Source organism: Seriola dumerili, unplaced genomic scaffold (genome assembly GCF_002260705.1).
Source record: "Seriola dumerili isolate Sdu_G_001 unplaced genomic scaffold, Sdu_1.0 BDQW01000295.1, whole genome shotgun sequence".
In the NCBI taxonomy this organism is placed as follows: Eukaryota; Metazoa; Chordata; class Actinopteri; order Carangiformes; family Carangidae; genus Seriola; species Seriola dumerili.
Window position 1 is genome coordinate 1,766,437 of NW_019174550.1, and position 27,575 is coordinate 1,794,011.

Sequence of the window (27,575 nt, forward strand, 5' to 3'; positions counted from 1 at the left end):
GCTGACCTATTCTATTCCATTTTCCACTTTTGCACTTTATTTGAGGCTATTTTCACACATGAGAGTTTAACCGAGGCCGTCCGCCCCAAGAATTTGATGTGTTTGGTGGAGTGTGAAAAATGCGTTGTGGGCTTGAAAAGCAGTCTCAGGTCCAGCTCAAAATAGTTGTCAGGGGTTGGCTGGGAGCAAACTGTAGGCATGTCCCCCGAGGGCCACAACAGATGTGTGAAGTACAAAAATGTGTGACACAATTTTACTTGTGTATTACCGCTTACAGTAAGATTAATGGTGGCTGGGAAGGGGAGGTTCAGGTCTGTGGGTGTTTTTGGAAGTTGTAATGGAGGAAATTAACAGGTAAAAAGTCCAGCAGTCAAAGGACAGAGGTGGGCAGGTCCAAAAGTTTCAGTTCCTAAACCAACTTCCTTCAATTTTTGATGAATTTTACCAAATGAAGATTTACTTTAGGTCACATTAAGTTAGTCCAAGTTACTGACGTTTAGAATCTCTGGTTCTTTCTTAATGATGAAATGATCAAAAAACAAATGATTACACGCATCACAAGCAGCCATCCAACTATGGTCCGGAAGGGTTTGTTACTTTATCTAGGACATCATCACATTACCTTCACAAACTATCATACTGCTACTATACTTGAAAACACAAATCCTCAAGATTTTATCTGTGTAAATTATATTGATATCTAAACATCATTGCCACAGCACTCGTTTGTAATATAATTTTGACTTTTTGATCATAAACTCTAAAGAGACACCATTCAGAACCAGGATCATGAACGTAATCAAAAGAGTTGAAGAACAGCGACCATTTCCTCCCCACTTTGGCCAAGTGCTGCTCACTGTGGGAACTGTTGGGTTCCTCTCTATAATATTATAGAGTCTTGACCTCACCCTGTAATGTGCCTTGAGATAATGTATGTTATGATGTGAAATTTTTGTATTTTGTCATTTTCAGGCTGCTCCACATAAAAGGTGGCACTTGTTAAAATGTTTTAAGTCCTTAAGCACAATTAAAATATGTGTATGTATGAGCACTTTCCCAACAGGTATTCAAATGTGTCTCTTTATCTAAGCCAGAAGTACAGATGGGTATGCGGCGCCACACAAGAATTTCCATATCAGTGGGATAATTCTGAATAAAACAACTCCTACCTATCGTTAATCCCTTCACTGTGGTCATCTTGTTTCTCCCTCCTTCACCCCCCCTCCCCTCCATTCCTGTAGCTCTTCCTCTGCCCTCCCCTGTGTCTGTGGTTGCTTTAGAGCCTGGCAGGAGGCCAAATCAGAGGGCTTAAACTTGATCAAATATTCAGCAGATATAGATTTCTCAGAGTCCCTGGATTCCCCATCTCTTCCACCCAGCTGCTTTCTATTCCTCCATCCTTTCCTCGAATCTCGCACTTCTGCTCTCCTCACTGCAGTCACAAACTAAGTTGTGTGCTGCTCGTGCGCATACACACACACGCACACGCACACACACACACACACACACACACACACACACACAGAGACAGCCACGCACGTATGCACATGGGGAATCATAAACTAACGCAGAGTGGCGGAGAGGTGCAGCTCATTTAGGCTGCAGTGCAGTGTTTCTCTCCGCTTCCTCTCCTCCATTGTCTCTTCTCTCTCCTCTATTTCACTCTCCGTTTCGCTGTTGTTCCCCATCTCTCTCCCTCTTCATCTGCCTCTCGCTCTTTCTCTCCCCCTCTCCTGTTTTTCTGCCCCCCCCCCCCATCTGGATTCTGTGTCATTTATTTCAGCTTAACCCTGATAAATAAACCAGTGAGCACCCCTGCATTATTGAACACTTCGACATTGCTGTCTGCACGCGCTGCGCCGGCCCCCGTAATGTCCAACAATTAGACCACACACGCACACACATGCGCACACACACACACAGCCCCACCCTGTCCCAAATGTCTCACAGAGACACCAAACAAACGTTGCGATGAAAAACTAAAAGGGTTGCGCACAAATTCAAGAGCATACATAAATATATTCACAGAAGAAGAGAGAGAGATGTCACAGAGAGAAAATAAAGTTTGCAGAAAAGAGAGTGAGATGCCACAGTATGCAAATGGCTACCACACAAACACAAACACACACATGCACCAACACACTGCTAACTTTCACCAAAACCCTCCTACAGACACACACATGTACAAACACACACGGTTATTTTTGTAGGTGTGTAGTCAGCTCTTCTATTATTCATATTAGTGAGGGGTTGGTGAGCTGTTTATCTGTGCCATTGTGCGACGGCCAGCACTGGGCTCTCCGTGGAGCCCCAGGGGCCCTGCTCCCTAAACACACCACTGGGAGTCATTCATCCACACACACACAAACAAGAGAGAAGTTCCTTCTGTTCATCCTACATATCCATGCATGCACACTGGTGCCGCATAAGCGCACACAAAACAGACACATATTATTATACCTGTATCTGCCCCAAATGTGCGCACACACACACGCACGCATGCACGCATGCACACACACACAGACACACACACACAAAAACACACTGCCATCTGTCTCAGTATGCAGCAACAACAAGACTGCAGTCCCACAGTGACTGACCCATTCAGCACGACAGATCTGACCAATCTGTGAGTGTGTTTGTGTCTTTTTGTGTGTGTGTGTGTGTATGTGAGAGCTATTTTGAGACTATTTTTTGTGTGTTTACAACCACAAGCCTGCTTGAACACCAATGTGTGTGTGAGTGCATATATTTATGAGAAAGCCCCTGTGTATGGTGATGTGAGCATGCATATGTTAGTGTGAGCACCAAGGAAGATTACTGGCATGTGTGTGTGCGTGTGTGTGTGTGAGAGATGGACAAAGAGAGAGAGGGAGATCACTCACATATGAGGTCATATGTATGTTGACTGCAAGCCTGCAATCATTCACTTCTGGTGTGCAAGTTGGTGTGTGTTGAAATGCATGTGTGTGTGCGTCTTCGTACGTGTGCGTGCATTCATTCATATGTGTGTGTGCGCGCGCGTGTCCCATTCCCCTGACAGCAGCAGCGGTGATTGAAAGTGACCGCGTTGTTTCAGTGTCACCCTGCAGATGAGATGGCGCGTGTGTGTGTGTGTCAACTGACACTCACATCACCACACACACACGACAGACCTGCCTTAGTCTGTCTCAGTCATATTATTCTTTCTCTATTTCCCTCCTTTTTTAAAAAAAAAACTTTTTCTGACTCTCTCTCCTCCTTGTTGTGCTTCAGCTTCTCTGCATATTTCCCACTTTCACTTCCTTCACTCACTCTCCAAAGAAAGAAACCCTGGTTTGACTACCAGCCTGGTCTGTTACTCGTTATGTATTTAAGCCCGTTTTAGCACAACATGGGTGGTGTTTGCCACTGTGAACCATAAACTAAACATAATTAATATAATAAAATTACAAGTAAGTATGTTAAAGTGCCATTTAATAACACTTATATCACTTAGACGCCATTTTGATTCAAAATGTTCCCACTTATTATATTTTGTGATTTTTCTTTCCTTCTTTTTCTTCCCTCATTCTGGTCTGCAAATATGCACACAGTGCAAAAAACAACAGACTGCCCCTTGAGCCCCTTGTGACCGAGAATTAATCCTCCAAAAAGCTGCATGTTTAAGGATCTGTTCATCAAAATGACAGAAACAAACCAAAAAATAAAATTAAAAAAACCCTGGATAATCCACACTACACATTTTCATCAGATTTTATAGGGACTATTTCTTGGGTAGAAGAAGCAGTTGGGATAAAAGCTGTTCACATTGAGGTTTGTGGATTATCCAGAGTGACACGGACAAAAATCTCAGAGTGAAATGCTTCAAAACCTGGGCAATTAAATTCAAACCATCTACATGGCTTGATAACTCTAGGATTAAGAAAAGATGTTCTTTGGAATTTGAGTGAACTGACCCTTTACAAGCAACTGATCCTAGACCAGTTTTAACAACAGCTCTTCTGTTCTCCTCATGTGGACACTGTCTTTTAAACTGCAAACCAAATCAGCTGCATGGAGATAAGTTTAGTTTCCTCCTGCAGTTCTCATTAAGAAGACACGTCATCAAGACCGCACTCTGATTACGAGTGTGTGAGTGTGTGTGTATATATGTGTGAGTATGTGTGTGTGTGTTCTTGTGCATGCATGCGAAGAGTGTGTGTGTTACACAAGGCCCTGGCGCCTGCTTTCAAAGCATTCATTAAAAGCAGTGAAAGGCTTGATCTGTGGTTTGGGTTGATGTACTGAGCATGTCTGTGTGTGTGTGTGTGTGTGTGTGTGTGTGTGTGTGTGTGTGTGTGTGTGTGTGTGTGTGTGTGTGTGTGTGTGTGTGTTGTGTGTGTGTGTGTGTGTGTGGCGGATTTGAATGGTGAAAGAGATGAGGAGAAACTAAAGGGGGAGAGACTGAGGGAGAGACACGGACAAAACAGAGGGAGAGAGAGAGAGAGAGTGTGACAGAGAAATGGGTTTACGTAAACTCTGACCTCGTGTTATGAATGAAAACATCAATCAATGAGTATAACTAATCAATTTTCCCACCCTTTCTCTCCTCTCCCCAGGACGCGGAAGTTAAGAATTACATTTAATGGGATTCAAGTAATCTGATTACAAAACAGTGGCATCTGTGCTGCATTAGTGGGAGCAAAAACAAAAGGAAACTTTGGGTTTTTTCCCCACATTACTTGATTTTCTCCAGACACAAAGATTATTTTCTCTAGAAATGATCAATGATACTTGTTGATGATCGCAATGTGAAAATCAAATTTTTTGCATGATTTACTGTGCACCATGGTGGCAAACAGTGGCGGAAACTGATTACCCGGTGGACTTTAAGCAAGTTACTGGTAATCTGTAATGGGTTTAACATTGAAATTAACCTCCATGGCTTTGTTTCCTCCTGCTGTTCCACCATCCAACCGCACATACGCTTTTTCCATGTGTGCCTGGTCTGCAGTGTGCAAATTAAATCACGCTATGCTATAGGTTAATTAAAACAAGATTTCCCTGAGGCTCCTGCATACATTGGTGCCCTCACACACACATGCGCAAACATACATTTACAGTAACTAAATTCAGGGACACGCCGGTCCGCAGTGCGTTCAGTGTGTATGGTATCCTCCCAGCAGGCGCAGTTAGCGCACACAAGCTACAGCAGATATGTGGCTCTAAATGAGCAGTAGGATTAACAGTTATTAATTATCTCACAGCCTCATTAAGTACACAGAAGCTCTGGTGAGAGACTCAATACAATTCTTCATTAAGGACACATGATCAAAGACACGCCGCTCACTATACACAAGCTATCTGGTGGCGTTATCAATCAGCTATCAGCACCGACTGCTCTCCACGATCAGCTACTCCCCTGTCTCCTCACCTCTTCAAATGTGTGTGTAAACGTGTGTGTGTGTGTGTGTGTGTGTATAAGAGAGATAGAGAGTGTGTGTGTGTGTGTGTGTGTGACCTTGTGTTGCTGCTGTCATTGATTGGGCTAGAGCTGTCAATCGATCAGTCTGGTCTGTGTGTGGAGATAAAGGTGTTTCTATCTCTGGACACTTTGCTAGGTGGGAGTACAGAAGAGAGGTGGGCAAAATAAAGACTGTGGACCACAGTAGGCCTTCTGCTCAGATGTCTCGGGTCCTGCAAAGTGTTTCAAGAGTGTGCTTACTTCACCGCAAGGTAACCAAATTCAAGTTAGAGGTACTTGAGGTTGTCCACCGTGCACTGCCTTTGTGGGCTCGACTGTGTGTGTCTGACACATAATCATTACCTCTGCAATCATCATCATCAAGACTTTGAGCCCTGGTCACTTGGAATGATTGAATTTGAGGGATACACAGGATGAAAGCAATCAGTCAGTCTCTTAAAGGTACAGAGCTCGTGGTGACAAGTGTGTAACTTGGTATGCTGTGGAATTTTGCACCACAATTCAAATAATGCTGGATGAGTTGTAGATTTTAGACAAACAGTCATTTGTTTTGCTCTCCAGAGTTGCAGAGTTGCGGTTTTGTGAATTCTGAATATGGACAACATCAAAAATCTGGCAACCCTATTAACTTATGCAGAGCATGTGTAAAGATGGGATTGTGCAACGGGCCGCAACACTATAAAACAAATACGCTTTGTTGACTGAGTGCATATTCGACTGTAAATGAAAGCATATCATGGTAGACCAATGCACTTTAATGTACTATAGATAGACGCATGTTCAAATGTGATAAATCTAGGCCATGCAGAATTTCAAACAAGCATTAGCACAGTGGGATAATTTCACAACACTGACATAAATATATACAAAAACCCAATCTATCAACACTTGAACATTTAAACCAAGAGATGGTTTAATTTATCCGGGAGTCTGTTTAATGCATCCTGCAGGTGTCGGCGTCTCATGTTTGATGGCGTCTCAGGTTCTGCTGTTCAACATCTGTCAAGTCACTGAATCAGGTATCACATTGCATTCATTTCCCTCACTACTTATCAGGCTAAATTCCGTTATCGTTGGGTCCTTGGGTGCACAAGCATTACGCTAATACACACGCATACATACATAGTGTATATGGTGCTGCACCACCGCATGTTATCTCACCTCCTCGTATCTAATCTGAGAGAAATACTTGTATGCTGATAATGCTACAGGGTGCGGGAGAAATATGCCCAGTGCCTCACCTCTCTTCACAAACACGCTGAGTGTGAGGACCGATAGCGAAAAACCCGAGCGCGCCTGAAACGGGTGAACAAATATAGAAAACAATGAGGCATGAGGGACTTCACAGACTTCCAGAGATCTTATATTCTCTTTGTCTCTTTCTATCTCTGTCTATCTCTCCATCTCTGTCCCAGCTTCCTGCTCCTCCTGGCTCCACTCGTTCCCTCCTTTTTAGGGTTTTTATTCTTTTTTCTTTTTTTTTTTTTCCACACGCAGATGAAAAGAAATGAAAAGAGCATTTGCACACCTGAGTGAATAGAGCTCGCAGGTGCGTGGGAGGAGAGCTATGGGAATCAAACAGGGTCTCTCACTCTCTCTCTCTCTCTCCCCCTCTTTCTCTCTTTGTCTATCCCGCTCACTCTCTCACTCCTGGGGTGTTTTCACAGTGCTTGTGTTTGTATTGGAAACTTGTGTGCGTGTGAGAGTGTGTGTATACATGTATGTGAGTATGTGTGTCCTGTGTGTCCTGTGTGTGCTGAATGCTCTTGGCTCTTGGTCTGAATTTAAAAACAACCCACAGGTTTCGGTTGACGCGACCTTTTCTTGCAGATTGTTCTGTCCGATACAAACGCTTGGCCTGGCTCGCCTTGATGACCTCATCAGGTCTTCACACAGCCTAACTCCAAACAACCCTTCTGAATAAACCAAAACAAACTGTTCCTCGCTATTTGCGGTCACTGCAAGATGGCAGTAACAATAAACAGGCCTGAGGGCGGCACAGCTGCCGAGCAGGACAAAGACACAGCAATGACACACAAACAAACACACACACACACACACTTGAAGAAATGAAACTGAAGCGCACATGTAACCATATTTCACTTGACACAAAATCCCAACACAAGTGGCAAAGAAACAAAAACACTGCGAAAAAATGTAACAAACAGAAAGTGATTTCTTTCTTTTGCTTAAAAAAAAGAGAAAGGTGTGTTTAATACCATAGAAGTGAACTTCATCAAATAACCTGCAGTGACAAGCTTGATAAAAAATAAAAATAAAAAAAAGTTCTGAAAACAATGTGCCCATCTGGTCATTTTTTGCAGTGTGTGTCCTGTACTGTACCCACCCATGGACCCGATCACACACACAATCCTCAAACCTAATTACTCTGAACACACCCGCCCAATCATCGCCATCATCACTGAAATAAACAAACACACTCAGGCACAATCAGAAATCAGTCATGCAATCATAACAACCCCCTCATCACCCCCCCCACACTGCAATAAAGCTCAACACACGCCCATAAACACACACACTATCTCTCTCTCTCTCTCTCTCTCTCCACCCTCTAAACTTCTGTGCTTGTTCTGCTTCCTCCACTCACCGATGATGTAGTAGTCGTGCATGCTCTTGAACTCGTGGCCCCACAGGTTGGGCGAGAACTCCTGGAACTTGATGGTGAAGCGCCGCTCGCGGGTGGGCTCGTCGCAGGTGAGCACGATGTTCGGGGCGCCCATCACCTCGCAGCGGTCCGCCTGCTCCCGCGACGACACGAGGTAGAGCTTGTAGAACTCGTATTCTGGCGTGGACCTGGCGGTGTCCAGCGCAGGGCAGATGAGGTCCAGCCGGTCCCCGATCTGAGGGTACAGGACGTAGCCCTTATCATCCCTGAACCTGGAGGCAGGAGAGAATCGGGAGCAAGGAAACAGAAAGAAACAAAAGAGTCGGGGGAGGGAGAAAGACAGAGAATCATTAATCAAAGTCTTTTGCTTCCTGCAACAAACCAGTTCAGAGCCACCTGTCCTTGCTGCTGAATGAGCAACAGATGGGTCCTTTGCCTTTCTTATTCCTACTGCTTCATTATTATTTTCTCTCCTTCATGGGGAACAGGTGCCGTTACTGAGGAACTGCTGTGCAGTCAACTGCACAAATACATTTTTACCACACAAGCTCACACAATCCCCTGTTGACCCCATGAAGTGGTGGGGAAAAAAAGTAGGAAAGTATAACCACCAGTTGATGAGCCACATGAGGAAAACAACCACCTATCTAAGGCCAAATGAAAAACATTCATCTGTTTTTTTTTTTCCCTGTGAATGAGCCCACAAAAATGAGCCAGTGTTCAGAGATATTTCTGAGTGAAAATCTTGTACATTTTGAGACTAACATATACTGCAAATGTAGGAAAAAGGCAACTCACAAGTGTAGAGGCAGCAGTAATATTACCATGAAAATCAAAATAAATAAAAATGCCATACAGAATTGAAAACAAAAAATCACATATGTAAGAATACATGGGAAACGAAGGTGAAATATTGTCAATGTCAACAACAAAAAAGCGACCAAATTCTTCCCAATACAAATTTTCTTGCAGAACTCATTTTCATGTTTTTTTCAGCTCTTATATTTAGAAGTGAGAACTGTGGCCTGTCCACAGAGGAAGAACTATCAATACACATCAACAGAACCAGGCTGCCAATGCCACATCTCAGGTATGTACGGTTAATTAGTTTGCTAATTAGCTGTCTTGATGTCAGCCTGTCATCGTCTTCTGATATGAAGGACGTGCAGTTTGCTTGTTTATAGCCTCACTGATGATTTGACACCTGTCATCTACAGGACGCCTGCAGCCTGAAGCGATTCTAATTCAACAGTTTACTCCAGTTCACCCAACGTCTGGTTTATTATCGTCGTCATTATATATTATCCTGGGTTTCAGTGAACAGCTTTGATGTTATATGGTCTTAATCTTGTTAAATTGCTTTCCTGGAGTAAACAGAAAATATCTCACAAGGAAAGTGAAATTAATTCCGCATGTCTGCACAAAACCCAGGTAGAAGCCGACAGGAGCAGTGCTGCAGTGTGTCGGGCTGGTGGGCTCACTGTGGCGGCACAGCTTCCAGAGGTCTTTCCAGAGCAGAGAACATGAAACACAGCAGTCAGAGGGGCATAAACTCCACAAATGACTCAGACTCTGTCATTCCCCTCACAGCACAGGGCCATCTCTCGCTGATAAGGCCAAATACTAGGAGTTATCAACTTAGCTCCCGAGGCTGATGATGACTTTAACTTTGACTCCATGCTAGCATGCTTGGCTAACAGTGGGAAAACAGAAAGCAGTCCATGCACATCCGCAGCGATTTTATCTTCGGTTAAAATAAATGTCACCACTGATAGAAAGAAAGAAAGTGTTTATAGCAGTAACAGATAAAAAGGATTCTCGCAGAATGTTAAGTGACACTTTGATGTGGATGTGGGGGTGGGGGGTGGGGTGGGTGGAGGGGGAGTGAATGCCTGTAATGTTAAGGAGCCCATTTTCTGTTACCTCTGACTCAGACACTGTTTCTGTTTGCAACAAATCCACATGAACACCTGGGAGTCACAGAGCTCAAAGCTGCTTAATTATTCTCTCTGTTCTGCCGTCAGACAACTGTCTGACCATTAAAAAATAAACAATACAGGATCACAAAGCACCAATAGACTGATTTTGCTGCTTAATTGTACTGTTTAAAAAAGACTAAACAAATCCTATTAATGTCACATCAGCAACGACTGACACCTTCATTTGTCCAGTTAACGATTCTATTTACCGATCAGCCACAAATAGACTAAATCACTGATTATTTTCTTCCTTTCTTTGGAAAACTGTGCGAATTATTTATTTATTTATTTAGAATATTAGGTGGCAACAAAAGGAGGCAAGCATGTTTTTCATTAGTTATACTTGTGCACATTAAAGTGGTTCTCCAGAAAATTGCATTTCTACAAAGTTGTGAATTTGCAAGAGACAGATTAAAAAAAAAAAAAGCAAAACTTGAAGCAACAGACACCAAGATAGTCTGACTCTGAGTTCCAAAAACACTGGATACTACATTTCCCATAATGCAACCTTATGGCATTTTTTGCTAGACCTTCACAGGCAGACACAGGCTTTCCATTTAAATCAGACTAGTGCGGACTAGAGAGACCAATACATAAGAACTGATGAAGCCGCTTGGATAAGAGTCCAGTTGCCTTCGATTTAATTTGAGAGAGAGATAACACTGACAGTAAACATGAGAGCACAGACCAACTAAACCCTGCTAACCTGTATCTTGATATTCTGGTTAAAATCAGATCATCAGTGTTCTTGTTCCCACATGAATCAGATTCACTTGCCAGCTGACTCTATATTTTTTTCCTCCTGGTCATGCGTGCCTGTGTGTGTGTGTGTGTGTGTGTGTGTGTGTGTGTGTGTGTGTGTGTGTGTGTGTGTGTGTGTGTGTGTGTGTCTGTGTGTCTGTGGCCTTCAATGGCTCCACCTCCCTGCGGGGAACTTGCTCCACAGTTTTAGAGCTGCTGACCTAAATAAAACTCAACAACACTATACGTCTACAGCCATGCTAGCAGCTCTTAAGCATAGTAGTACTTAATGGTAACATCAGCATGCTAACAAGTTTAGCAGTTATTTAGTACTAAACCAATTCTAGAAAACACTGTGTGATAAAAGACAAAACTGTGGTGACACAGTACACCACAAATTATCCAAGCGTCAAGAGGGATTTTGTGAGTCTTCTTTGTTGCATCTGCATCTTTCTGACCACATCCTTTGCCTCCACGCCTCTAGCACTGCCAGCTAACAGCCTTACACCTGCGGTAAATTGAGATGTGGGCTTTATCCGTTGGTATGTTTGGCTGGCGGCGCACACCGAGGGGAACTTGAGAATGCAGACTGAATGGTGGAGGAGCTTCAGCTCGGTCAGGCCCAGAGGCCTGCGAGGAAGCCACTGTTCCACTTCTCATTACCCAGGTCACTCGGGGTTATCAAGCCACGCTTAGACCGGAGAAGTAGGCACTCAGCTTCACTCAACACCTACACATGCACACACCCACACACATTTCACCTTCCTGTCCCTCTCACACAGGCGAGCACATGCACTAACACCATTTATAGAGTATGAACTGTAAACATGGTGGTGGTTCCTGAGGCTTCAGCAGCAAAGCCTAAACAGAAAAATCTATTCCACACACACACACACACACACACACACACACACACACACACACACACACACACACACACACACCCATACAAATGCCCTCCTGCTAAACACAAAAGGTTTGCCCAAACACATCCACCCACATCCAAACACACAGGTTTAGTTTTTCCCTAAACTGAAACCCACTGACTGACTGACACACACACACACACACACACACACACACACACACACTTATAAAAACAAGCACCTTTTGCTTCCTGCATGACGCATTCTGTGAGTGGTATCTGATGGTACCCTGAGTCACAGTCAAGCTGCATTGCAGAATGAACAAACACACACACACACACACACACACACACACACACACACACACACACACAGAGGATGGTATGAGTGTTGAAGTAAAATGCCACTGGGCAGGTGCAGTGCTTAGAAAAAAGAAAGAAAGAGAGAGGCAGAAATCAGTGAAGTGAGAGAGAGGGAGGAGAGTGGAAAAAAATATTGAACATGTCAGGCAAGGTATGTAGCAACAACAAAGAAATGTGGTGAACAAGCAGAAAGGAAACATGAAGACAAAGGGAAAACACTCCACAGACAGAGAAAACCTTAAAATATGAGGTGGAAGAGGAGGACGACGCAAAGACAAAAAAAAAAAAAAAGAAATGGAGAAAGAAAGAAAGGAAGAGGGAAAGATAGAAAACTGACAGTGAATGCAGCACATTCCTGTGACAGAACTCCATTTTCTGATAGACTCCATGTTTAGGGGTGTCAGATGTGCGGAGTTGACCCAGGTTAACCTAGTGTGTGTGAGTGGATGATGGTGTGTGTGTGCATGTGTGTGTGTGTGTGTGTGTGTGTGTGTGTGTGTGTGTGTGTGTAAACAGGACAGGGTAGGGAGACCATTTCCCAATCTAATCGTGTGGTAGAGCAAGAAAAATAGTGTATATTTATCTGAGAATGCAGTTTCCCTCTCCTCTGGGTGACACCCTCAGAGTCAACAAACCTGGACTGCATTCAAACACGCACTAACGGCGATACACAATCACTCACACTCTGTTTTCTTTTCTTTTTTAAATTTTTTTTAAGTGTGGTCAGAAAGTGCAGGAGAGCTTGTGACTCTTGCAGTGGAGCAGTGTAGACGAGAGGAGAGAGAGTGGAAGAGGGGAAAGTGAAGTGAGGTGAACTTTTAAACAAGTTTATAGAGTTCAACTGTGACCACATCTAAATAAATCATCCCATTCAGACACAGCCCTCAGCAACATTACGGTTTCCCTCTACTCTTTTCTTTTTTGGCCACATGTCGCTCTGAGAGACTATCTCTCTGTCTCTGAGTGTCTGTTTTTTTTTTTTCCCCTCCTCCTCCTCCGACCCTCCCTCCCTCACCTCTTTCGCTGTCCACTCTCCCTCTCTCTCCTTCCCTTTTTCTCAGCCATTAACAATAGAGGCATTCATGTGGCCACACTTTGAAACATGGCGTTGAAGGGAAGGGAGGGGGGTTTGGTTGGAGGGGGCCAGAGGTGACACCGAGGGGGGAAGAGGAGGAGGAAGAAGAGATGGAGGGAGGGATGGGGGGGGGGGTGAGCTTCTTTCTCTTTTCTTCTCCGCAGCTCTTTTATGAGGGCAGAAACATCATTTTCTCAACCCAAGCATCGCCTCGCCGTGACCCCCGAGCTGAGCTGAGAAGACTCAAGTGTCAGTCTCGCTGACCTCTCCCCAGACCTCTTACACCTCCCGCTTCTCACCCCCCCCCCCACTCCTCCCCCATGTACCCTTCCACTCCCCACTCCAACTCTTTCAATTCAGTTGTCAGCATATAAAACTTCTACATTTCACACCTCTGTGAGATGGTTTATTTATCAATATTCTATCTCCAATGAAATACAAAGACTCAGAAAGTTGAGATCATGCACTTATGTGAAAGAATTAAAAGCTGTCGACTGCATCTCAGACTGTGTGAGCTTTTGTGTGACCTGCATGTGTTTCTCTTTTCTCTTGTCCATCTGCATGTTGTCTGCCGTTGTACTTGCTCTGGGCGGCGTATCGGACGGCTCGAACATTTCCCAGATTCCACAGCGGCAACCCGAGCCATGTCCGGACCAGTGCCGGGCACACAGGTGCAGCGGGGGGGTGGGTGGGTGAGAGACAAGGGAGGGTGTGTGTGCAAGTGTGTATGTCTGCGCGAACATGAGAGATATGGAGCGGAGGCGGGGTGAGGGAGTGCACACGAGCGCCGAGTCCGTGAGAGAAAAAGCGAAAATACCAAGATGGAGAGAATGAGGCGAGAGATGAAAGAGAGAGGTGGGATTCAAAGTGATGAAGCATCAAAACAAACACATAAGGACAAGGAGAGAGCAAGAAGCCGGACAGATTGAAACCACACAAATGTGGAAAAATAATGTCCAGGGCAAAAAAAAAAAACAAAAAAAAAAAAACGGGGAGAACAAGAGAGAGAGGGAAGGACACTGGAGCTGGCAGAGAGCACAAACTGAACTAAAATGAAATCAGCGTGGAGGATTTACTCAAAACTCTCCACACTTTGACCTCCTCCATCCTCTGAGGGGAGTTTGTCCTTGAGCTAACCACAACCTGGTGGGAGCGGGAAGCCGAGGAGAGACAGCAGAGGACCGATCTATTAGGGAATAATAAACGATGGTGGTATTTGGTTCTGTGGTGGCGGGGGGGAGGGGGATTTATGGCGGGCCCTGCGCATAAAGCTGTCTGCACTAATCTCATGGTATACACAGCGTAATCACACACACAGGGGCCCTCGGTCCCCCCTCCCCCCCTGCGTCTTTTAATGTACACACGCTGTCAGACACACGGCAGGGGAGCACGCACACTAAAGAGTAGCAAACCGATCGGCTACGGGAGGAATACACACTCTATGGGACAGACGTGCGCACACACACACACACACACACACACACACGCACAGACACGCTGAGCTGCACCACCTGCAGGCCATCTAGTAGCTGTCTAAAGTAAATCCGCCGGGTCTCATTTTGTGGAGAGGTGCTTTCCAAAGAATGCCACAATGAGCAAACACACACACACACACACACACACACACACACACACACACACACACACACACACACACTCAGCGGAAAACGTCCATTTTGAACATGTCATTTAAGCCCACATGGAATCTTTAAACCTCAGTTTTGATGAAATGAGTAAAAAATTTCAGCCAATTCTGCACCATAATTAACTTTGGTTCCAATGCACTTTCATTTTCTTTAATGACTTTCCTACCTAATAAATGTTAAAGTCTTGAGACGAAAAAAAAATGGCGCCTCGGTCATGAGGAAAATGATCCTTAAGATTTGGAAATGTAAAATTATCTCACTCTACTGACGGACTGTTTTACCTTCTTAAAGAAAAATATTATTCCAAGCCTCGGCGCTGGATTAAATCACTTGCTACGATGGACATTTTTCGCCGTGCACCCACACAGGGAAGGGACTGCAGTGGCTATCACTTTCCACTGTTCTGCTGGAGCAATCAGGACCCCTGTACGCTGTGTAGCCCAGAAACACCGACCATATATAATGTAAAACATATGGCCAGGAGTATATAAAACATGAATCCACCTTAAGGCACAATCTGTCTTCGACACAGTATTTGTAGCAACAGCGGCTTCATCAAACTGACCTGTTGTGCTCTGCACGTTTCACCTACATCTTCTGCCTGCCGCTCCATCTGATAGGTTTACAATAAAAAAGGATTCGGGAGCTTTTAAATTTCACCCATACTGTGTTCTTTTATCTTGACCTTATCTCTGATCGCTTCTGTAATAGAATAGAGCTTTTTTAACGCTCAAACAAGCCTGTTTGAAGCCTGTTTTGCAGGTCAAACTTGAGGCCTCGCATCAAGAAAAATGCGACTACCATCTGTAGCTGTATCAGTGTGAGGTCATATTATGAAGTATCACTGAGTGGATGTTTCGTTCCTGTTTTTATATAATATCAGGTAACATTTTTACATATCTTTAGTCATATCAGTCAGAGTATTAAAGAGTACCTTGGTTTTCCGCTGTTTTCAGTCACACTCAAGCTAAAGGAAATGATCTCATTCCTGTATTATCTTTGGCACAATATTTGTCATCCTAAACTGTTCAAGGAATTAATAATCAATGATCATCATTTATTTGAAATCCAGTATTATCTGACAGGGGCTTTTGCATGCAGACACTGCCGCTTCTGCTTCCATCAGTGCAAAAGGGCAGACAGACCGTTTTAAAATATCCATAATCATTATTACTGTCTTCATTAAAGAACCATATACCCTGGAGAAGAGCTGCAGAAAGTGGTCTTTGACTGTGTATATAGAAGTGGAGAGAGATAGAGACCCATTTGTATGAGATAGAGGGAGACAGGGAGAAGGGTTAGGAAGAGACAGAGAGGGGTAAAGAGAGAGCTATAATGTAAATTGATGAGAGTTTGAGTCTCTCTAGAAAGCATGGCCCAGATACCTCTGAACATTTCTATTATGGATGAAATGGTGGAATGGATGTGAGTTAGATGAGGACGGGGAGAGGGAGAAAGAAGGTTACAGGCTGGGTTTCCAGATTAAAAGCTTTGTTTTGTCAATTAGGCATCTCTTCAGTTAGATCAACTTTCTTCTAAAGTGTGTTGCAAAACAAGTTCATCCTCATCAGCCCCCACCGTCCTGCGGCTGCTGTCTGTCAGCCGGTACGAACTAATACTGACTTTGCTCAAACCCTATTTCTGGTGTAGATCTCAAAGTTTCCAAAGATGCCAAATGTTACAGGCTGAATTTGAGGGTAATGTGTTAAAAAAGATATGATGCAATGAAGCAGCCATAAAAATATAGACACTTGGTTTTGAAATACTGTGTACTATGGCTTCAGTGAAGAGACACTATAATAATGTCAAACCTGCCCAGCAACAAACTGCAGACAAAGGTAGAAGCTAGTTGGCGAATATCTAACAGCTAAAAAGCCAATACAGAAGTAAAGGAAGAGTGGATATTGGATTTACATTGATCAGGTGAAGACAAACAAAACTTCAAATTAAAGCCAATGTGGCTGTGTCTTTGCTGAATGTGTGGATGTGCAACTCTTTGTTAACATCTTCACCGTGACAATAAGGTTGTTTTGCTGTCTCCAAGTGGCCAAAAATCGACTAATGCAGCTTTAAAGCTACATATCTGGGGGGAAAAGGGGGGAAACCGGGTGTTAAAGGGTTAAAATGGAAACAAGGAGAGAAAGAATGAGAGATAAGTCAACTATGAAGAGCGGCGTGAACAAGGAGAGAGGACACAAGGTTGATGTAAAGTCAGCGAACACTGCAAGGCCCTCAGGAATGTTGGTGGTGAGAAACGACAACGGTGGTAATAGTTTCCATATGTCGAGAGAGGTAGGGAGACAGAGAGAGAGGTGGGGAGGAGAGAAAAAGGAGGTGTTGAGGAGAGAGGTAGAGCGACACTGATGAGGCTTGGGAGGAAGAGAAGGAGAGAGAGAAAGATGGGAGGTGGCAGTCAGCAGGTAGGGATGCAGAGCCTTGTTTGAATAGTTAGTCGGCATCATGGGACTTTGAAGGTAACTGTGTCCTTGTCATCTCTCACACACACACACACACACACACACACACACACACACACACACACAAACGCCCTCCTGTCCGGAGGCGGTCCAGAATGCTGCAGCGTCGGTGTCACATCCAGTACATATCACACCCAGCGTAACCACAGAGACACGGGATGGAGGCACGCTGGATGCCTTGGCATTTGCAAAGAGCACGTACACACACAGAGAGAGGGGGAGAGAGAGAGACACACACACTGTGTTTGTCTTCTCCTTTAAACACGCACACGCACACACACACACACACACCCTTCATCTCCCTTGTTGCTGTGCTCCTGCTGCGTTCAATACATCCAATGCGATACAATGCAGCAGATGAGCGTATCACATTAAGCTGAAACTTGTAGCTGCACCATAAAGAGGAACTAGAACTAACTAACCAACTATGGAGGAACACTTCTCCTCTTTGAACAGAGCTGAACAACGCAGCCATATTCAGGTCAACTGAAACTTTTCTCAAACATCTTCCTCTCTCTTTTTCCTCATCCTTCTCATTTGCATCCTTGTTCCTGTTTTTTTTTTTTCTTCATGTTTCTGCTCCTGCATCTCCAGCTCAGAACTTTTGTTCGCTGCTTCTTTTGACTCCTCCAAACATTCAACACAAGTGAGTTCTAGACACCGCTCTATATTCAATCTCTCGTGTCTCACCAAGCCCCCCCCCCCTTGCTCCATTTCTCATTTCTCCACCTTTGTAAACCTTTCTTCGTTGCCATCTTACTTTTCTCTCCAGCCAATCACATGTCACCTCACTCACTTGCAGCTTTTCTTTGATTTTGGTTTGTTCAAAAACAAAACGCTGGTGGTACAGAAATGGAATAATGCAAAAACAAACACATCTAACTATTAGCTATGAAAATTACAATAAAATTACATATTCATTTACAATGCCCTTCAAAACTATGTGCCTGAAATGCCCAAAGGGTAACATGCTGTGGATTTTAAACATTATTTATTTTAAATTTCTTTCATTATTTATTATGCATTAGTATTAGTATTCATGTTTTAGTTTAATCTAAATCTAATCTAAATATGTGGTTTTCATTTGACAGGAATAATACATTAATTATAAAATCAATAGTAAAATCTTTTTTTTTCCCTCAGTGATTTTCATTATTGATTCATCCATTGATTATTTTAATCTTTTAGTCGATAAAATGACAGAGAATAATGATAAATACCATCCAAATTCCCTAGAGCTCAAATATCTTTGTCCGACCAACAGTTAAAAAGCCAAAGATATTCAATTTACAATGATACTAAAGAGAAAAACCTCATTTTATAAGCTAGAAACTGTCTGAAACTCTTGAAGGCTCGATCGCTGCACATTGTTTTTCTCCTTGAATGATTTGTCATTTCTCAACAGAGTCAGTTAATGTTGGCCGTAGTTCATGTTTCCGTCTGAAAACGAACTTGACGACATGCACTAACCAGCAGCCGCGAAGCCACAGTGGAGACATTTTGAGTCCAAACTGGAATGAATTGTTCCACAAAGCAACCGGACCGTTCCTCTGGGTGATCATATGAACCTCAAATCGTACTTTGACTTCCCCTCCTCATAGCTACAGAGGACCCCCCCCCCATCTCTCTTTCTTTCTCTGTCCTCACTCCCAAACTGTCTCAAACCACTATTTCTTCCTGCTCCTGTATCTCTTTCCCTCTCACTCCACTCACCGTCTCCCCCTGTTTTCAGCATGTACTCTGGATGATTTGCAGCAGTCTGGATTGGTCCCATTAAGGTGGTCTAGTGGAGGTGTGTGGTGACAGAGCACTGCGGGTCCTGACAGCTCTGTGTGTGTGTGTGTGTGTGTGTGTGTGTGTGAGTGAGAGAGAGAGAGAGAGAGGACAAGATTGAGAGCTCCCCCCCAGTATACAAATGGATACACCTACATATGTGAACCCCTCAACAGAGGCTGAAGCAGACCCTTGAGACACACAAAAACACATACACAAGCTACACACCCCCTGTAACTCCCAGTGAGGTCTTTAGTGTGTTTAAGTATATAGCTTACGATGACATAAATATACACAGACATGGATGTTGGCAGCTGGTGTGTACGCCTGGTGTGTGAAAAGTCTTTGAGCTTCAGCTCATTCACTCCCACTACTTCACTAATTTAATTAGGTCACCCAGGGCTCTGGAGGAATGAAGGTTATAATGCATGCAGTGGCTCTCATTCTCATTCTTTATGTCACGCACACACACACACACACGCACACGCACACACACACACACACACACACACACACACACAGAAAGAGAACCATCCAAGAGTCGTCCCTCTGGGAGTGAAGGAGTGAGGTGAGATGCTGACCTGCCGCAGTGTGGGTCACCTACATTTCCAAAGTTCCCTGTATATGTGTGTGTGTTGTGTTTGAGTGCATCCACATGCGTTCATGCATGTAGTCGTTCTCCTGAGGGTACCCCCTCCCCCTTTGTGACCTGTGAGGGCTGGTTGTGTGTGTGTCTGTGTGTCTGTGTGTGTGGAGGCTCAACTTTGCTCTGGAGGGGCACCAGGGTGCAGGGAGTCTGAAACTTTAGCTAAAGGTGATTCAACTTAAGCTCAGTCAGGCCACGGTGTCAGGAGAGCAGTGTAATCCATAGGGGGCCCCTAGGGGCCACCAAGTATGCAGCACCCCTGGGACAAATCTGCTTTTACAAAGCAAATCACCAAAACCAACAATGCATTTCTCAACATTTAGTTTTTTAAACATGTATACTTTTGAATGCTGGTCACAATTAACTGGAGTAGATAATGCACTTGCTGGGGACTATTTTCAGTGGTGGATTAATACACTTTAGGTTAGACGATTACAATCTCGTGCATGCACGGTAAATATGAAGCTAGAACCAGCTGATGGCTAGCTTAGCTTAGCATAGAGAGTGGAAACAAGGGGAAATGGTTAGCTTGTTCAAAGTTTAAAAGAAAATCTGTCAGAGCAGCGACTTCCTGGAGTCTAATAGTCAGGTTGCCAGACAACCAGCAGAGACTCACTGGCCTGGCAGCATATAACCCTGTGCTATACAACTTGTTACATTTAAGCTTAAGTTTTCATGGATGTTTCTAGTCTTAATGCTAAGCTAAGAAAACCGTTCCTTGCTCATGCTACATATTTGCTGTAAAGGAATGACACTGGTATCAATTTCCTCATCTAAGTCTCTGCAAGACGGCAAATAAGCGTATTTCCCAAAAGGTTGAACTATTCCATGAGTTGAGGTCGTTTTTTTTCTTGTCCTCATTTTGTATCGTTCAAGCTTATGCTTTCGAATTCTATAAGAAACAGCTACATGTTTAGGTTAAGGATGGGGTTAGTTTACGTTAAGGGAAATATTATACTCCAAAGAAGGTCTTCATAAGGATGCAAGTCCACGGATATGTGTGTGTTTGCTGAGTGTATCCCAACAGGGGTCTTGTGTATCTGCAGCAGTGCTTAATCCACCATTCGAAATGGGAACCTGGCTTCCATTCGGTTTCCCCACAGGCTCTGAGCGGCGCTACCCGACTCCCAGACTCTCAGCTACTCCGACTCCAGTGGAACGCATCTTGAAGCGATTTGGGGCTCAAACCCTTTGCTGCTCCCTCTTTTTTTCCCCTCCTCTTTGGCTCTCCAACCCCCCCCCCCCCCCCCCCCCCCCCCCCCCCCCAAAACGCCTCCTCCCGTTCTCAGCTGAAGGAAGCTTTAAGGGCTTAGGGGAAAGCGCTGGAGCGGCAGTCCCGGCTCGACCCAGGGGTTGTGCAGCCCCGCGGTAAAATCAACAGTTAGCCCGCCACAAGAGTAGAGAGTCAGGGCAGTCGGGGAGGGAGGGATGTGTCCATGAAAGTAGGACAGACGGGGTCTGGGGCTAGCTGACATCTGCCTCAATTGCAAACAGACACACATCAATGCAGTCATGTGCACACACACGCACACATGCCCGCACGCAAACATGCTGAAAGAGAAAGCCTCCAGGTCATCAAAAATCCTATTCACTCCCGTCAGGATATTGAAGTGTGTCATGCCAATATTTCAGTGCTGATAGCTCTGCCAGAATGTGTGTGTGTGTGTGTGTGTGTGTGTGTGTGTGTGTGTGTGTGTGCGCGCGTGTGTGTGCGTGTGTGTGAATGTGAGCGGCCATAGCAATGTGTGGGTGTGTGCTTGAGCACGTCCGTGTGCGTACCTCTCTCCACTTCTCTCCCACTTTATCTTCTAAAGAGTGGCTTTTGCAAAAGTCACCCGGGTATTTTTAAGGGGCCTGTCTAATTCATGCAGGTGAAGTGTTTTAAAGTTCCATTCCCTGTTTACCTGCAGGGCCTGAAGAACACACAACAGAGGTGTTGAAATAACACCTCCTCCCCTCCCTCCTCCCTCACTTTTATCACAACTTCTATCCTTTTGTCCTTCACTCTCCTCCTGTCCTTCCACACCTGCCTCCTCCTGCTGCACTCCTTCTCTTTCTTTCCATCTTTTTCTTATCCCTCCTTCTCGCCGCTCTTCTTCCCTCCCCACCTCCCTCCTGCTCTCTTTTCACTTCATCCATACCTCATCCTCTCCCTCTCTCCCTGCCTCTCATAGTGTTTGAAGCAGAGTGTTTGTCTCTAGGGCTGGATGATTGACAGCTGAGAGAGAGCCAGGCAGCTCTCTGGTGACAGATAAGGACTTTGGCTCTATTACTCACTGGGTCCCACAGACACACACACACACACACACTCTCACACACTCGCACACGCACGCACGCACACACACACATATATAAACTCTCACCCATCCTCCCACATGCACAGATTCACTTTCTCACTTGCAGACACACACACACACACACACACACACACACACAGAAACACACACACAGAAACACACGCTCCAGGTCCCATGCTGCTCCCACAGTTCAGCGGGGAGCAGACAAACCTATTTGCATTAGGAAGCAGCGTGTAAAATAAATAAAGAATCGGATGAATCGAGGAATAAATAGACAGGAGGCACGGCTGGGGATGAGTATGACTGATTTGCAGAGTGTGTGTGAGTGTGCATGCTCTCTTTTTCAACCTCTGGGCTCCCGAGTGGGGAGAGCGGCAGTGCAGCAAAAGAAACACCCTGCACACCCTGTTGAACACACACAAACACAAACACAGTCAAATATACATGAAAAGATTCTACAAAGCCCAAATCATTATGGTAATGAAAAATGAAAGGATCTAAAAATACTGTTTTCTTTCTCCCTTTGTTTCGGGGGAACTCCGGAGAGACCGGAGAGCTGACAATGAGAGAGGGAAAGAGTGAGACGAGAAAGAGAAGGAGAGAAAAAACAGTTTTTCCTTCTCTCTGTTTCTCCGTGAACATCTCTCTCTGCAGCCACCCAAATCTCTGGATTGCAACACTCTCCTGTCTTCAAAGACATAAATTGGATTGAGTGCAACTGGTTCAAATTGGGTGCATGTTTATGTTCTTGGCAAAAAAAAAAGAAAAAAAAAAAGAAAAAGAAGAAGCCTTAGTGACTTGTTGATTGACAGCTAAAAGTGAGAGGAAGATGGCGAGAAAGAGAGGCAGCCGGCGCATAAACAGGTGCAGATACGGAGAGGAGAAGCAGAACAAGAACGGGAAAAGAGAGCAAACACGGAATTAGAGAAAAACATGGAGAGCTGAGTGCTTACATAAGTTTGTGCAAAGGTGAAAAATAGGCTAAAATTTTTTTTGGGGAAAAAACCGAGATGCAGAGCTGGGAGCAGAGAGTGATGAAGAGAAAGGAGGGATGGATGAAAGACTGAGATGTCATGCTGAGTTACAGGTGCGTGTGTCAGGGAGTCATGGGGGAGAAAACGGAGGGAGAGATGGAGAAAAGATGAGTGAGGAATAATTAGGCCGACCCCCGGCAGAGGAGTGTGGCAGGTGAAAGGACGAATGGTGGAAAAGCAAAGGAGAGGGATGGATGGACGGGGAGGGGTGAGGTGGGGTACGATGTCGAGATGAAGCAGGGAAGGGTTGAAGGCAAGGACGCGGTGACATAGCAGGGGAAGGGGAAAAAGAAAGAAAAGGCTAAGGCATGACTAAAGAGATGGCAGGCTCAGCATGAGAGAAAGAGGGAAGAAAGGAGAGGAGGGCAGCCTGGAGGACAGAGGTTTAAAAGTGAGAGGAGAGAAAGAGGGGAAGGAGGAGGAGGAGGTGACAGAGATAGACGCAGAGCATGAAAATGGCCTTTGTCATCCCTTCTCAAACACAGAGCCGGAAGACAAAGGGAGCGTGAGCGTGAGCTGCTTTTTCCAGCATCTCTTAGATGACAATAGCCATTTGTCTCCTCATCAGAAAGAGGAGAGAGAAGAAAGTACAGAACACACTGTTCTTCATGTCTCTTCCTCCTTATTCGCTTCTCATCTCTATGCTCCTCAGTCTCACTTTTCCTCCACTCCCTCCCCCATCTCCATCCAAATCCACATCCACACATATATATGTGTATATATATATATACAAACACCTCTGCATGTCATGGATCTAAGTAGCTCTAAATCTCTGTTAATGGGAGTCTAGCAGGATGTTTGGGGGGTGTGTGTTTGTGTGTGCGTGTGTGTGCGTGTGTGTGTGAGAGCAGGGGGGGAAACCTCCACGCCCTACCTCCCTTATTTGAGGTTAGACGTTAAGGGTCACGCTTGAGTGCTGATGGTGCATCCAGCCAGACAAAGCAGATTAACACAAACACACATACAGGGCGAGCAGTGGTATGTCACCCCTCTAACCCTCCTCCCAGCATGTTCCCAAGCCTCAGCCTCATTGGGTGAGATAGCATCATATGTTGCAGGATGCACCAATGGGAGGTCAAGCCCTCGATTGTGCGTGCGGTCAGCGGTCAAACCACCTCTTGCCACGGGCAATGATGTCACTGCCAAGTTAGTATTCATAGCGAACAAATTGCAGATGAACATGTGCATCATATGGCGTTATGGCTCAATTCTCGGTTTGTTCTGTGCATTCTTCCTTATCTCAAACTGCTGTGTTTGCCATTTACTGGATACTTCTATCAGCCAAACACACATTTACCTTATTATCCACATGTAATGTAGCACAGCTGGAAACTGAACTCTGGCTGGTGCCAGGCTCCACTCACTGATCCATAAGATCACTTCAATTCCGTCTCCAAACTCAATAAAAATCTCAAGAATGTTATCTGCGCAGTATTTAACTGGAAATTAATTTCATTTAGTCATGTAGTCTGACCATGCTGTGGCAGGGAATTTAAAGATAAGATTAAAAAATTGCTTAATATGCAAACTGAGTTTATGCTATCAGATTAAATAATGTAATATTTTACATCTCCTTTGTGGGAAATTATCAACCTGGGAGCACAGGGACTCACTGCTGTTCCAAAGACATGTAAAAATGCTACATTAGCAGGGCTGCAACAAGGGTTTATTTTTTATTGTTGATTAATCACTAAATTATCTTTGACCATTTAATCATTAAACGATAAAATCTTGTTTTGTCCTACAAAATATTCCAAACAAAAAGGGAAAAGCAGTAAATCTTCACATTTGAGACTAGAAACCTTACACGTTTAGCAATTTTGTTCTGGTTTATTTTCTGTGAATTGACAAATCAGCTAAATGTTTAAGAAATTAATAATAGATTTTAAACTGTCACACGATCAGATACAGTCAGTATACTATGACTAAAACAGATCAAAGCCACAATCTCTCCTGACATATATCTCACCAAAAGGTCCATTTAGTAGTTGTTCTGTGGCTTTTGATCATATTATATGGTCTTTATCAGTTTATGGAATTGTAGATATTCAAATTAAGGGCTTAAACGAACTTTATGCATGTATTTATTTATCATTCATTTTATGTTACTTAAGGACAAAATTATCAGTTTTTACTTTAAGTCGCTTCTGTCTTAAAAACTAAAATCATCTGCCGATAATATAGAAATATTTCAACCTGTTTCCAGCAGATCTACTTTTTTAAGAATTTCTTGTAAATTAGTGTCAGTACCTTGAGATAATAAAGTCACTGCACTAGAGTCGAGAAAAATAATTTGATTTAGGAAAAGAAGTTCATCTTTATTGGAAACTTACTATTGCTGCTCTGGCAGACTCTTATAGACTCCAATAGACTTTAAGATCAAAAATCACTTTATAAAGGAGATTTTTTTTTTCTACAGTTTAAAAGAAAGAATGTGGAACAACAACAGATCAATTTTGATGTCCTTCATTACACTGTTGATCTGTGTGTGAGGTCCTCCTTCTGATCTGGCATCAGTGGGCAGCTCTGCCAGTGTGTTTAGAAGTGTTAAATGCCCCCCTGACCTGCTGCAGTCTGTTATTAGTCCTACCGACTGCCAGGCCTGCTAACTCATACTGGCATCAATGCCCACGCCTGGCAACACACACACACACAGACTCACACAACGGTCAGATACACAAACTCACATGTGCAAACACTTATAGGCAAACATGTTGCACAGAGACAGAGACGCACGCGCGCGCGCGCACACACACATACACACACCCCCGACGGGCGCTCAGCAGAGGGTGAATAGCCAGTGATCCTTCTCCTCCTTCCGCCTTATCAGTGAGTCGCGTTCCGCCTTAGCCATGCATACTGTATAGTCATTAATCATGATTCTCATTAATTATCTATGCACCCGGCTGGCTAATTAACACATCAGCTCAAGCAGAACTAATGCTGCATGCTAGTTCACCTCCCACTCACACCCAGCGCTCGCCAACCCACACCACACACACCCTGCAAACTAGCTCTAACCCTGCCTCTACCAAACTTCAGCTCCAGTCAGCGGCACATTACAGAAGAGCAGGTTCAACGAAAAGTCGGCTATAAATAATCACTGTGTGATGTTTAATGTCGTGTGTTGTAATTTACATGTTTGGTGATCCCATTTTTGTGCTTCTTGTTGTGTCAACATAAGTCAATTGTTTGTTCCAGTCCATCTCCCTGAGTGTACTTCAGCAGCCCCTAATGAATGTCCATAAAGCCGTATTCGTCAGTATCTGCACAAGGGGGAACACAGCATTACAAAAGCTGAATGTAAAGTCGAGAAATACAAATCTTGCTTCGGCTCTTAGAGCTGACTTTACAAGCATCCTGCGCTGCTATGATGCTGAATGCGTCAAAGCTCAATGACATGAATGGGAAAAAAGTAAAATTCACTCGTAAAGGTGATTCTGAGTTGGGATCGGCCAATGCGATTTTTTCGGGGCCGATACCGATATTTGTAACCGATATGCCAACACAAAACCAGTGCTGTATGAGGACACTCACCGTGGTGTCCAGGTGTGTCTATTGTGTTGTCCTCCCCATTCATATCAGTGAAAGTAGGCTAAATAACAGAAACACCTCTGTATAATGTAACACAGAAACATTTTTACTACAAACTGAACACTGTAACCTTCATGAAGGAGGATTTACTGCAGGACTGTTGTGTTACTCTACATCAGTATTAGCTGGATGTTCCTCATAAATTGCCAACTGAGTGTATATTAGTAATTATCAGGTGTATGCACAGACTGAAAAGAGCCTGACTGGAATTAATTGGTTGATTTCGGTGCTGTTCTCACCTGGGAACTGATTCACCTGGCAGCCTAAAGATGTTCTTTAATTTAATAGTTTTATCATATATTACTATTATCACCAAATAAGATGTTTCCCGCTTTTAAAATGTAACACATTTATTCAGAGACTTTTTTAACTGACTCACTTTGTACTTTTACCTGAGAATATTTTTTACAGTGATTTAACTTCTACTGTAGTAAAACAATTTTTCAGTAACAGCAGTTAGTGACCAATCGCCTGCTGACGTGCTGCAGTGTAGCGTCTTATCTCCAGTTGCAGGAGTTTTCTCATACGTGTTTATTGCTGCTCTATTTTATCACAGGTAATGCTTCCTTTTCTTCATCACAGTGTCTAACTACCTGCTGTACATTTAAACTTACCCTAGTTCTGCTCCAGCACCCACAGCTCTCTGCTCCTTTTAGCGACTTTCACTGATTCAGCTGTTGTTCACATGCTGTTCAGATCAGCTGGTTACTTTAGCTTAGCAGTTAGCGCTGGTTTCTCTCTCTCCTGCTCGGTGTCTTGGACTAACAAATGAACTTGTTCATCAGAGTGCGGTGTTGTGGTAACTTCAGTGTAGATTATTGTGATGCTTACTGCAACTCCAGCGATGTCTGCTGTCTTACCTCGGACACACAGCTGCGCTCGTTAACCGGAGCCGCTCGTTAACCGCAGCTGCTCTAGTCTGTGTCCCTCTGTGTACGCAGCAGCCTTCAGCAAGACAGACTATTACTCGTGGCGTGTAACCAGCCACATTGTGCTGTGGGTGGGACATTGCT

At 44.1% G+C, this 27,575-nt stretch overlaps 1 protein-coding gene across 1 annotated transcript in view; it reads right to left on the reverse strand.

The window, feature by feature from the left end:
- LOC111231352 (ephrin-B2-like) overlaps positions 1-27,575 on the reverse strand; it is an 85,515-nt gene that overhangs the window by 28,511 nt on the left and 29,429 nt on the right. The window contains exon 2 of the mRNA XM_022758412.1: positions 8,055-8,344. Within this exon, the coding sequence (XP_022614133.1) occupies positions 8,055-8,344 (290 nt within the window). The remainder of the gene's footprint in view (positions 1-8,054; positions 8,345-27,575) is intronic.